Consider the following 14,053-nt stretch of genomic DNA (forward strand, 5'->3'; position numbering starts at 1 on the left):
TTCTGCATTTCAATAGCTGGTTTGGTAACAGTCTTGTAGTGCAGCTTATGTCCTCAGGCAGATAACATGTTCTTCCACTGATACTATCCTGTGTGGCTTTAAGCCAAGGATTTAGCCCCTCTGTTCATGTTTTACTTCTGACAAAATGGTGATGTTTCTCTTTCCCAAGGACAAAAGCTTTTCATTTGTTGTTTGTGAAGCTCTTTTTAAGAACTGACCAAGGAAATGATGGCGTTATTTTTTACTCTGACTAACTCAGAAATTAGAAGGGAAAGGGAATTTCTCTTCCAAATAAGTGATACCAGCCTCATCTTTATGAAGTGACTTCCTCCTTGCCTCTGCAGGGCATAGTGGATCAGGATGAACTGTATTTCAAAATATTTAATTGCATACAGTGAGACATGAAGAAAACTGAAGTGGATCCCAAGAATGTATTAAAAATCTGACCTAAAATGAGAATGATTTCATGTCAAGTGAGACAAATGCAGAGTTGATACTCCAGTGCTTCACACTTCCACTTGTCCTTGGCACTGAGAAAATGAGATTTTTAATATCTAAAAACCAGATTGCCATGAAGACTCATCCGTTGTAAATTTAAGCTACCTTTAGAGCAACTTAATCTGGGGACAAGATTGTTCATTACATCTGATTCTACAACTGTGGCCATGGTTTCCATATTAATATAGACTTATATTTTTTTTGTCTGTACCAGAAATAGGAAGGGGAGCTGGTAGTGTTTTCCCTGTGTTAGCAGGTGATTTATGTAATGAATAATGTGGAAAGGGCAAAGGTTTGTGAGTTCTTATTTGCATATCAACTATAGATTGTGGTGACACTTGCTTTTGCTGCTGTGATCAAACCTGGTTTGCTGCTTCAGTTTATGCTAAAAGGAGACTGAGGGAAAGAGGGATATTGATTCATTATTTCAAAATCATGATTTTTTGTTGTTGGAAGTTACGTTGCTTGGGGCTGAACTTTTTTGGCTAAAATTATAGGCAAGGAGTTTGTTTCCTGGCCAATGTGACCTTAAGTTAGTAAAACATTTAAGCAATCTTTACATGTGTGTGGGGGCAGGGAAGGTATTTCTGTGCCACTGAACTGTAGACCAACATTGAGTCAAAGACTATTTGTAACCCTTTTCAATAGCAGCCATTCTATTCTGGCAGCAGATGTAGGAAGCACTGGCTTCCTCTCCTCTCTGCTGTTGTAACTGTTGCTTTCACAAGTCCAGCTACCAAGGCAAACCTGAGGATTCCCCTACCTGCCTTACTGCTTGGCTCTGATTGCGACAGTTTGCATTCACACTGTAATAATGCTGCCTAAACCTTTAGCATAGTAAAAATTGAGAATGCCTCTTGTTTTTCTTGTGAACTCTTTCCTGTTTATTTCTGCTGAAATGCTATCATCTTCTGTCTACACTCACAGATCTGGAGTCTCTTGGAAAAGATCCTTCTTCTTCCTCTGTTCACATCCCAAATTTGGGCTACATCCTAATGGCTCTTAATTTATAACATCTGAGGCCTGTACCATTTTTTTTCTCTTCCATTAGAATCACTAATACCATTGTCTTGCCTTTGTCATCTCACACCTGAGTTACTGCAGCCTTTTCTTTGGCTCTCTAGCTCATCTCCTCATGTTCCAGTTTTAATATGCATTTCATGATGAGGGAAGGTGATCTTTTCTTCCCTTTGTGCATTTTGCTGTTTACTCCTTCCACACTCCTCACCCTGGAAGCAAATAATTCTCTGAGGAATCCAGTTCTCTATCAGTAGCCTCTCTGACCTTCAGAAAGTTTGTATATATTTAAGTCTAGTTTGTTCCTCTTTGGAAAACAAAACAGCTCTTTGTATTAAGCTCAAAATTTGGCAATAAGTCAACAGCATGATCTCATATTTTTTGTGACTGCTTCAGGGAAAATGTTTTAAGTGCAGTAAAACATTTAACAGAGAAGTGTTTTGATGTAGAACTATCTTTGAAAGGTTTGGGGGTGGATCACTGCACAGTTGTGTTTGTCTTTTCCATCCATCAGTACTTTGGTGTCATGTTTTCTATCCCAGATCACAGTACATGACCTGTGGTCTGATGGGACCACTCATCTTGCCTGTGACCTTGCTCTTGATGACCTCCTTTCCTGGAGAGGAAGAAGGCAACTCAAGACCTAGATGTGAGCCAAATGAATTGTTTTGGAAATGGCAGCAGCCAGCTCTCAGCAGCTCCCTCCCCAAAAACACCCAGCGCTTTCCTTTGCTGCATCTGGGTAGGAACAATCATGGGGACACACTTAAAATCCCTGAGAAGGTTGGTGGCCAGAAGCTGTCTGCTGCTACTTCTGGAAAAACTCATTCTACCCAACTTTTTGCCCTGAGTCAAAAAGGAAAAAGAGCCACATAAATGCTCGTATAGTCTGTGTTCACCCACTGGGCTCCATCTGGAGTAGGTGCAGTTCTCCCCAAAGCCTATAGCGGGTCATGCTTTAGTGTCTGGACTACTCTTTACTACTGAGAAGGGCCAAGAAGTGTCTGTCCACAAGGCTTAGTTGCTAGTATTACAGACATCTCCTTATGGAGCAGAGTAAATAATCCCATGCAAATCCCTCTGCTACTCTCCCCACTTTTTTAAAATTTTATTCCATCTCACATATCCCCATAGCCCAAAGTGTAAATATTCTTCAGTTCTTTCTACATCTGCCTTGATATAATATCCTGCCTTTCTCTTTCCTTTTGGTTAATAGTTCAACTTCTGAAGCACCTTCAGTCCACATTATTTTGTGGAGAAAGACATAAGCAGTGATAGCTAAAGAAAATTCTATTAGGTCATTCCTTTTCAGAACATAGTACCTGTCTTCTAAGCTCTTTGCGGATGTTAGCCAAATAATCCTTTTAATAGCTTTTGTGAGTTAAAAGGGTAGGTAACTGTCATAAGGCTAAATGATTGCATAGATTAATTTACTTGTGGCCGAAAGAAATCAATTGTAATTTAAATTTTTGTCTCTGGACTGATTGCACTACCAGACATCAGCTTCCTTCCTAGGAATCCACCATGTGCATTGAAGTATATGTCTAATCATATAAGGGTCTGGATTGCTTACAGATTATCCAAAATAATGTGACAGAACATTTCCAGTTTTTAACCTCTGGGTTTACACAAACTTACAATACTCAGCTTGTTTAGATCTGTGAAGCATCCAGTTATAACTTGAGTATTTATAATTCATAGGCTGTTTGGATGTAGAAGATTATTTACCAGCCTTCAGGACCATGGGTCCATTGCAGACTATATCAATGCTCCCACTTAGGGCAAAGGGAAGAATGAGGGTGAGGCTTTAATGATCCATTAAAAAAAAAAAATCTAAGAAAATCCAGTGGTTCCAAGGAGCGTTTTTCTCAACCGTGGTTAAATTTGGTGATTGCTGTACATTGTACTGCCTTTTATCAGAGGGATGGATTGGATTGGGTGATTGAGAAGGATCCTGAAGGCACCTGTCTTTGGTTTTTTGTTCTGTTGTTTGTTTTCTTAAATGAGAAGTGATCCGGTGCCACTGCCTGGTGAAAGTGCCATAAAGTTGCCCTCTGTAAGCTGGTTGTGTAATTGTATGCCAGAAAACAAGAAGTCACAATGTATTTGCCTTTCACAGCAATCTGTAACTTATTTGTATATTTTAATTGTGTCTTACAGAATGGTGAATAACACCGAAGACCCTCAAGAAGCTTTATAACGTCCCATCCCCATGTAAAGTATGCTGAGAACTTTTCCAGTAGTGTAAGTACAAGCTTAAAGTCCCACCAAAATAAAGAGTTGTTTGGGTTTTTTTTCTGTTAATTTGTCTAAAAAGAGCAGAGAAATTATTACAATTATTATGAGCAGTTGGCCAAATTAGGGAGCTCTATTGGTTTGGTATTTGATAGGCATCTAAACCAGGGATCAGTAGGTTTTAATTCTTCTTAATTCACTGAAGTCTGGCTGATGTGTATTTCTAGTTCTACTTTTATGTCACTGAAAGAGAAGGAGAATCACACAGTTCTTAGAAAATAAGCCTTCGTGTTAAGAGAGAGAGCTCCATACATCTACTGGACATGTTAGAAGCATACCTGAGTTGTGCAGGGGAGTTTAGCACTGCTCTACACTTGGGGAAGGGGGATGAGTACACCATTAACGTAGTATAGATCAAATGTAAAAAACCTAGAGCACCCAATCTAACATTAGAATTGGATGTCTTGGTCCAAGCAATCGTTCCTTTATATTGAATCCCACTGCAAATCAAAGTTGTCTTAATGTCATCCTTGAGAGTTTGTTCTTTTAAATAACTTCAGTCATGGATCTTCAACGTAATTGGTATCCATGCTGTTTCTTCAACAAATAGGCAAATAAGTTTGAAGTTTGAAGCTTGTCAGGCTGAAAGGAAGGGCCTGACCTGTGCTGTGCTGTCATCCATCTCTCTCACTGGCCAGTCCTCTATCACATCTTTTATAGACACGACCAAATGCTTGTCCACTGGCATTCAGGTTCTTTCAGTCTTTTGACCTCTTGATTTCTGATTGTACCTTCTGTCAGACTGAGTTGAAAAGAGAAATCCTGCCTGCAGGATAGTTAGCAAGAAGCTGGGCTGCTGTGATTGCAGTAAAATTTTCCCAGATGGATTATTTTAAGAATGAAGGTTATTAATCTAGTACATGGACATTCACAGTGCAAGTGGCAGTGCAGTCACAGGGGGTCACAGCAAAAAGAAACAACTGTGAGAGGTTTTGTGTTGGAAAGTAAACTACCAATGCATTTCAAAAAGACTTCTTGATGCATCCGTTAATTAGTTATTTTCTATCTCTGGTTGCTTAGTCTTCTATTCAAAACTATTTGATTCTTACATCGTTGTCAGTCCCCTGAGCCACATCCTCTTCTTTCTTTTAGCTGGAAATATGTTGGATTTCGGTATTAAAATCACTACTTGAAATTGTAAAGATGTAGTTGACAGCAGGAAAGAACTTTGGAGGTAAGGCCATGCTGCCCTGTGCATCTTTATTATATCGGTAATTCACAGTTTGCAGGGTGATCTTAGAGCTCCTCTGTGGTTTGTGTGAACACAAGGACAGTCTGTCAACTTTAACTTTGAATCAGACCTCTAAAAAATTTCCAAACTGTGAATTATGTAGTTTTCATTTCCTGTGCGTTAGCAAGATTTCAGTCATGTTTTGCCCCTGGACAGGTTTAGTTAGATGTTGCATTGTTCCCTTGCTTTCTGGAATCATCATAGCACATTGATATGCCCTGTTAATCAGTTGCCACCCTCTGTGGGAGAAGAAGGAGCAGCTTTTTCAATTTATTCCAGTGTATGTGCAGTAAATATGGTAATCAAGAATGCAGGTAAGTATAGCTGAATAATTTTTGACTGAGTGTAAGCTGGGGTGAACCTATTTGGAGGGGTTTAGAGCATTAAATTAGAGGAAATGGGCCAAGATGACCCATTTAGGTATAAAGTTTCCAGATTAAACCATAGATATCCTTCTAAAAAGGATAAGTGGCATTGTGGTTTCAGAAGGGGAAGGAAGAAAACAGTATTTAAAAAAAAAAAAAAGTTTTAACTGAAATACGGAATAAGATTAAAATTGGACAGTCCTAAAACTACCGTGGCTAGAGAGTAGTTTGGTTACTCCTACTTGTGGGGCAGCATCCTCTGTCAGAAGAGCAATGTAGGCAGCTGGCTGCAGTTACCATTTCACCTGCCTAATTTTTATCCACAGTTGGATGAGATTCAGTACTCAAGAGGAATTTGAGGTGTGATGTGAACACAAAACTCCTGATTTTGGTCTCATGAGAAGTTGTCATGTATCTGAAACTAAGTCCTTCTGTAGCCAATGCAAGTCTATCTCTGTTGGGTTCTCCATAAATATAGTGCCCCTGTACTTGGCACTGGTGAGGCCGCATCTCGAATATGCTGTTCAGTTCTGGGCCCCTCACTACAGGAAGGACATTGAGGTGGTGAAGCATGTCCAGAGAAGAGCTACCAAGCTGGTCAAGGGCCTAGAGAACAAGTTGTACGAGGAGTGGCTGAGGAAACTAGGGATGTTTAGTTTGGAGAAGAGGAGGCTGAGGGGAGACCTCATTGCCCTCTACAACTGCCTGAAAGGAGGTTGTAGGGAGGTGAGTTTTGGCCTCTTCTCCCAAGTAAATAATGACAGGACCAGAGGAAATGGTCTGAAGTTGTGGCAGGGGAGGTTTAGATTGGATATTAGGAAGAATTTCTTTGCTGAAAGAGTGATCAGGCACTGGAACAGCTTGCCCAGGGACATGGTGAAGTCACCATCCTTGGATGTATTAAAGAAACGTGTAGATGAGGAACTTCAGTGCATGGTCTATTGGCTGAGATTGTAGGCTTTTTTTGGGTTCTGCAATATGAGTAATTACTTGTACTTCACAGGCTCACGGCACTATTGATTAATGTGTTAATAGTGAGATATGACCATCAGTATTTGTGTTGTGTGTTTCAAGCTGTCCCTCAAAATATGATTTCTGATAGAACTAGATAGCTGCAACATTGTCACTTAAAGTTTACCTGAATTATTAGGCTGGTGCTTACTAATCTAGCTGCCAGCAATGCCAGAGCTGTCTTGGGAGTGAGTAAAAGCCTGCTGAGTGGAAAGAAAATCAGTGTGAGTAATGCAGATGGAAAAGGACTAGATTGCAGCCCTGTCATCATTTACAAAAAACAACAGGAAGAAAGGAACGAGTATGTGAACGATATCAAAGTCAGCACACATTGAACAACAGACAGTGGAGTTACAGTAGCTTAGAAAGTCCCCATACAGCTGAGCTGTGTTGACTGTCCAGCTTCCTTGAAATGTGACACAAAACACATTAATTTAACTTGTGTGAAAGAGGACTTAGCTAATATGCTCTTTTTGTGTTCAATGACAAGGTATCGTGTAAACAGTTGGTGGCTGTAGGAACATTCAGTCTGTATTTTAAGCTTCCTTAACTGAAACAATGTTTTATCTGAGCCTTTAGTTTTAAGATAAACCAGATGAGTTATTTCATGATTTCACAGGCAGTTAAGCCACTCTGAAAGGGACCTAAAGGAAATCTGGATGCATGTGTGCCTCTTACACCTATTTCTGCTTTTGGCCAAATTGGTTTGTCCCTCTCAGTTGAGTTAGAAGGCTCATCAGTGCCTTCTCTAAGCTAATTCAGCTCACTAACCCAGGCAGAAACTATCTGTGGGTGGGTGGATTGGTTGGTTGCTTGATTGATTTTCCTGCTGGTTTAGCGAACCAAACTGGTCTGTGGAGATTTCCACCCAGTCCTAGAGCTATGCAGAAGGGCAGAAGATCAGGTTGAAGGTCAGTTTACCTCCTTTCATGCATCTGCAGCCTCAGGACTTGCATCTGTAGGTGTTCTGCTCCAAGCAGGACACAGAAAGATTTGGACTTGCCCTAAGAATAAAGACAGGGTCTTCTCTATGTCGTGCAAGAGGAAATTTCTTATCTCTTTGTGTAGCCCAGACCCATTTGTTGCTTTCAGACCACTAATTACGGAATCATCGTGGTTGGAAAAGACCTCTAAGATCACAGAGTCAAATTGTGAATTAGATGCGTGTTTCTTTTTGAAGATCTTTTAGCTAAAATAAAGCAAAACTCTAATATAGAATCACAGAATCATTCTGGTTAGAAAAGACCTTTAAGATCCTCAAGTCTAACTGTTAACCCAGCACTGCCCAGGCCACCACTAAACAATGTCCCTCAGCACCACACCTACAGGGCTTTGAAATCCCTCCAGGGATAGGGACTCCACCACTGCCCTGGGCAGCCTGTGCCAGGGTCTGACAAGACTTTCCAGGAAAAAATTGCTCCCAATATCCAATCTAAATCTCCCCTGGCACAACTTGAGGCAGTTTACTCTTGTCCTACTGCTTGTTCCTTGGGAGAAAAGACTGACACCCCCCCCCCCCCCCACCGGCTCCAACCTGCTTTCAGGCAGCTGCAGAGAGCGAGAAGTTCTCCCCTCAGCCTCCTTTTCTCCAGGTTGAACACCTCTAGTTCCCTCAGGCACTTCTCATCAGGCTTGTGCTTCAGACCCTTTCCCAGCTCTGTTGCCCTTTGGACATGAAGCGACTGCAGCCAGAAGCTCATGTTTTTGCCATTATGATTTATATTCTTCAAGGAGCTGCTGTTACTTATTCCTGAGTAGTTCTCAAAGTATAATCTCTGTCTTAACTAACACTATGTACCAGTAAAACTACACTTGCAAACTGTTTTCTAGTAATAAAAAAAACTTGCTTTGTAGTTAAGCACAAAATAAGGGGTTAGGTAAGTTTTGGTTATTTGCTGGGTTTGGTTTTTCGTTTTCTCAAATAACAAATTTATCTTAAAATAAAGTGTGTTGATCATTACTGCTGGTGATAGCAGAAGGAAGATGCCTAAAAATAATTCAGAATGTCTCTCTTTATACGTGGAAGAGAGTTGCTGGAAATCCTGGTGGTGGCGTTCCTTGAAACTTGTCCTACACCTTGTCATAGCTGATGCTATAGATGGACCCTGTGGGATGGCTGTATGTGTGGTGAGAAAGTGCTCAAAGTTTGGCCAAGCACTTGGTCTGCCTTCTTGCAGAATGCCTGTGTGACTTTAAGCACATAATTTTAACTTGTCTGAAGGCCAGCACCTTTCTGTGAGCTCTTGGACTTAAAAATGAGCATAGTTTTATTTCACTGCCTCACAGGGATATTCGATAGAAAGATGTGTTTCTAGTATTTAGATACTCCAGCTGGCAGAATTAATGAAGAAGAATTCTGAGATTGTCTGAATTTTAAAAAAGGATTGCTCAAATTCTGAGGTGACCTGGAGGAGGCAGAATACAGCAATATACCTACCCCTGCAATCTTGAAAGCTGAAAATAGATGACTTGCCAAACTGGTGTCTAGGTTAGGCCCATGTCTCAGTTTTATTGACACAATGGCTGTTCATGTGGGGTAAAGACAGTATTTCAAAGTATTGGTGAGATTTGCTTAGCTGTGTTAACTTGAGTGCACAAGTCCTGCCCTGGTTCTGTTACAGAGCTTATCTATCCAAACTTTAGTCTTTGACTCATAAATCCAAGAGCTCCTCCTTTGCTCGTGGCACAGGTTGGGGCTCTGGGCCCTGGTTCAGCACTCAGCTGCCACTACAGCTTTTCTCTCTGGTTGTTAGTCCTTCGGATTCCTCATTCTACCCTTGTATCCAGCCTCAGAGTTTGAATTCCTGCCTCATTGCTGGAGAACTGCAACAATCATAGGAAGCCCACATTTTAGAAGTAGGGAAGGCTAGGGTTAGACAGATAAGGTGTTAGTGTGAATCAGTCTGTGCCTTGAGTAGAATTCAGAAGTATCTGGCTCCCAGCCCTGTGCTTAGTCAGAGGTCAGTCAGTCCCTTTTGTAAGACTTGGGTTATGACAATAATTGGCATATATATTATATTTTTGCCTTGTAAGATCGATCTCAAGTTCCCTCTTTCCCAGCGATATAAAGTGGATACTATAAAGCAGAGTAGGTTACTCACCCCAAGTGAAATCAGTGAAAAAATTGCTAGGTTTGCTTACTGCCAGTGTGCCAGCATCCAGTAAAAAATACTTTATGTAAAAGTAGTGAATCTGGGGTTGGGGCTCTTTAGCTAGCTGAGAAACTTGAAGCCTCCTGAAGAAATTATATGTTGATATTCTGCTCTCAGCTTGCCTTCTGTAATTTGTGTAGCAGTGAGTATTTGATTACGTTGGATTTATTTTCAGAAGTTTCAGGCTGCTCTTATTAACTGTCACCATTTTGATCGAAAGCGTATGGCAGTGTTCTGCATTCATAAGACAGTGTTTTGCATTCATAAACAGAGCGGGTGACGTTTAACCTCGATAGATCAGCTCGTAGTCTGATTTCGCTCCTTGCTGCAATATGAGGCTTTCGTTTCCCTGGGATGAGAGCAGTCATTACAAGCATTACATTTTGTTTGTGAATCTGGATGAATGGGAGTAGAGTCCTTTTTGAAAATCAGAACTAAGAGATGCAACTGCAGGAGATAATTATGCTAACTAACGTATGGATAAGGATGGCTCAGTGTTCGTTGACATGATGAGCACTTGAGGCCTGATTTTTTTTTCTCTCTCTTGAAAACTGGTGCAACTCCACAGAAAATACTGGAGTTGCAAGTGATGAGCATAAGTATTGGCTCAGATGAGTCAGATCCTTAATCCTCTGTTGCGCCCCAGAATTCATAGCATCAACTACTGTTTTGAAGGCAGCTTTGCTTAGCATGGTGCAAAGCTTTGGGTGTTTCTGAAATACTCAAATTGGCTGTGAGTAAAAGGAGATGCACTTGTTCAGTAAGAACATAAAAGGCCAAAACTTCTGTTTCAGAGAACTAGATGGTGCTCCAATTTTATTCCAGCAGTGCCTTAGAGCTGTGCCTGATGAGTCACAGTCTTTGCCTCTGGATGTGTGTGCATTATGTGCACCATTTACTCTGTGATACACATCAATTGCACTGTTTGTGCAACAGCTGTAGCTCAGAAAGGAAGTCTGTCTCTTGAGCATCTTGTAAGGACCTGCTGCATCCTTTGGGATGGGCAACAGTGGTTGAGATGTGGAGAAGGAAGGAGTGAAACTTTGTTTGGGTCCTTGAAAAAAAACTTATGGAGAAGGAAACAAGCTTGCAGAATACAAAGCATGGTTAAAAAATTAACAGACTGGGCAGCTGGGAGTTGAGTTTCGTTGTAGTCATTGGTTCCAATAGAAAGCATCTGGAATGGTAGTTCGTGTGAATTAGGTTGTTGAATATCATGCTGGTTGATAAGCAAATTATATTGCCTTTGGAAGTAACAATGCCATCCATAATACCCATGTTTTGCTTGCTGTCTAGATCAGAGACCTCGTGTAGAAGGGAAACACAGTAGTTCAGTCATACCAAAGAAAGATCCTTTACCTGTGCATGGTCAGTACAGCTGTGCTCTCTGCTCAGTGCTTTTAGTAGCTGGAGGACATGCATCTCCACACTTGTTCAGATACCCATTCTCACTAGTACTGTGTGCGTGTACACACAGGAAAAAAAAAACTGGCAGGCTAAGAAGTTCAAGCTGTGAGAGACAGTGATAGTTAAGCCATTTGTTTAGTTAACTAGTTGTAGAAAGTAATTTTTTGCTGTATACTTTGGGATAACCTACCTCAGCTTAAAAAACCACAACTTTGCTTTGTGTTTTTGCTCTTCCATTTCAAGGGCAAAATTGTGTTCAATGATGCCAAGAAGAGCATGTTATATTGCAAAAAAAAATGTATGATGCTATAAAAGACAAGATTACAAATTTTGGAGATCTTTTTAACAGAACAGTGTAGTGCTGTTAGGGTCCCACCCTGGACCAGCAGTATTTGCCATACATCAAAGAAGGGTGGAAGTTGGCATCTCTCCCCATCCTGTTTGCCACAGTTGATGGGACTTTATCAGAATCATTCTTAAACCAATTACCAGACCTAGTATCCTGTTCTGAACACTTTGGCTCTAGCCCACATCCATGTTATGCAGATTATATCAAATATAGGTCTTACATCAAAAAGTGCAACTGGATTTTTAAGTCTTGAGCTTTGCAGAGCTTATTAGATAAAGTATTGAAATTTAATGGAAATTTGGAGAAGGACCTCTGCAGAGGAGGTTGTGTTCAGTGATGATAGATTACTTCCTACTCAAGTACAGTGAGCAGAAGAGTGGGAAAAAAAAAAGTTTTCTTATGATCCTAAAAAATCCAGAGCTGTTTTCTCAAGTATTCCAGGTGTTAAGGCTGGTGTCTGGCCTTATTTCCAAATGGGTAATTGAACTTCTGCAAGTTCAATTGGACATGGACTTAGCTTGTAACTGTTTTTATGGGATTATTCTGCTGAGTTCCATCACCTAGAAAGTTAGTGTTAGATAAATGATTCTGCTGTCTGTGTGGGCTGGAACTATGACAGTAGGTGAGAAAACCTTCCTGTGTTTTTCCTTACTTTTCTCTATAAGATGAAGGAAATTAAGGAAAGAGATCACCTCTGCATCTGTCCACATACCCCCACTCAAGATCAGTACTTTCAAAATAGGGAGGAAGCCCCATTTCTAAAGAGTGAAATTTAGACAAAAGAGAAGCTAATTAAGTCTTGGTGGTATGACAAGGAAAACAAATGGCATTGAGGGTAGCTGAACAGCCTTCACTCCAGAAAGTGGCATTAGAAGTAAAAAAGAGTGATGCTGCAGCTGGCTGGTTGAGACCTGCTGGTTATTTTATATCCTGTGGATTTGGGAGGGAATGTAAGTTCTTGTTTCTTTAGCTCTGTCATGGTTTGACTCAGGATCAGCAATTGAACCAGTAACAACAATGCTATCAATCCCCTGCCCTTCACACCCAGATAGGGAAAGGAGAGAGACTTCCCAGATTGAAAACTAAACTAGACAGCTTTAATTAAATACTAATTATAAAAGAAATATGTACAATTATATACAAATGTGTTCAGGACTCTGCAAAACCCTATTGCCTCCTCCCACCCCCAGCAACTCCCACAGCATCTCCTGAGCTATAAGCAGTTCTGAAATGGCCTGGACCCTGCTGGAGAGAGTGGAATCTATGAGCCCAGGGATCAGTGGTGATGGATAGGTGGAGTCCTCCCTGGACACTGGCTATGGATAGAAGAGAAGGGAAGAAGAAGCAGGAAGGGGCTTGACTTCCATGATCCCTTATATTAAGTTTACATAGAGATATGGAGTGGGATACTTTAGTCAATTTTGCTGTCCATGTTTTCCACTCCTCCCTGCGTGAGGGCTGCAGATATGACTCTTCTGCTCCCTTAGCATCTGACGCTGCAGCTTCAACAAGTAGAGCAAAGTGACCTTGGCATCTCAGCAGTAACATGAACATTCCAGTGTTATCAGTTCAGTACCTGGAAAACTTGCTGCTAGTTAAAATAGAGTTCTCTAAAGGAAAAAAAAAAATCTGTAAAAGGAAAATTGGCTTAAACCAGGACAAGCTCCTTCTAGTTCACCCTTTAATCTGATATTCAGGTGCCTCAGGTTCCTTTTGGATGAGCCACAAAAGATAAGCATGAAGTTTTAATCCTGTCTAGATACCAAGAGGCAGTAAATGGAATTGGTCCATCTTACTTGAGGTGTGACTGCCAATGTAAAAAATCTAAATAAGTTTGATACTTTAAACTACCTTTTTTTTGGGTCAAGATCTAAACAAACTTCATTCTTTTTAAAAAAACAGGTGCAGTTGTTAAAAAATTGGTTAATTTTAGTTTTGAGCTTGATTAACAATTTGCAGAGGTATGGCTTTCAAAATTTCAGGGAGAAGAATGCATGGTTGTTCTCCCTTGGTTGGCTCTCTTTTTTGGATATCTCCACAAGAAAATTTAACTGTCCATTGTAACTGAGGAGACTTCTGCTAACTGATAAGAAGATAAAGCATTTGATTATGAGCTCAAATCTGCTAATGTTGAGGATATTATGCTACACTGGCAGCAAAGTTTTATCACAGCAAAGCAATTTGTCTACAGTCTTTGTTGTCAGGAAAGTATCTGCTATCTTTATTTTCTCCTGCACACCCCCAGTCATTCTGTTTGTCCCTGTCTTATTTTACTTCTTGTTATTTTTGCAGTTCATTGTATTTCACAAGGAAAAAGAGGGGAGAAGCAAATTGAATTATAGCCAGCCAGAGGAGTTCAGGAGGATAAGAGGCTCTTATAGCAATATGGGGGGAGGTGAAGTAGTAGAGATGAGGTGAATGAAATTATGATGTTTCTAAAATGGCTGATTTACTTAACTGCTTTGTAATTTGATCTTTAAACAGGGTAAGTTTATTAAAATATTTTTAAAAGGGAAATAAACTGAAACCCTCCTAGAATATAGTTCTAAATAATGTTCCTGTAGTTATTCATTAAAAAGCAGTAGATAGTTGGCAATGTTGGAATGTGTTCAATAATACCAGATTTTGCAATATTTGTTTTGGGTCTTTAATGGAAAATTCCCAGTTTCTGCAGTGGTTTTCAATACATAAAATGCAGAAGCATTGTTTCTAGATCTCATGGTTGGGT

At 40.4% G+C, this 14,053-nt stretch overlaps 1 protein-coding gene across 10 annotated transcripts in view; it reads left to right on the forward strand.

The window, feature by feature from the left end:
* The window catches only part of HMBOX1 (homeobox containing 1), a 128,854-nt gene that overhangs the window by 45,728 nt on the left and 69,073 nt on the right, over positions 1-14,053 (forward strand). For 9 of the 10 annotated variants that reach the window (XM_051614387.1, XM_051614392.1, XM_051614395.1 and 6 more), the window contains exon 2: positions 3,676-3,759. In XM_051614387.1, coding sequence (XP_051470347.1) covers positions 3,737-3,759 — 23 coding nt within the window. In that variant the 5' untranslated portion in view covers positions 3,676-3,736. Of the gene's footprint in view, positions 1-3,674; positions 3,760-14,053 lie in introns of those variants that run through there. The other variant, XM_051614394.1, reaches the window with a different exon arrangement.

The sequence above is a fragment of the Apus apus genome, chromosome 3 (genome assembly GCF_020740795.1).
Source record: "Apus apus isolate bApuApu2 chromosome 3, bApuApu2.pri.cur, whole genome shotgun sequence".
In the NCBI taxonomy this organism is placed as follows: Eukaryota; Metazoa; Chordata; class Aves; order Apodiformes; family Apodidae; genus Apus; species Apus apus.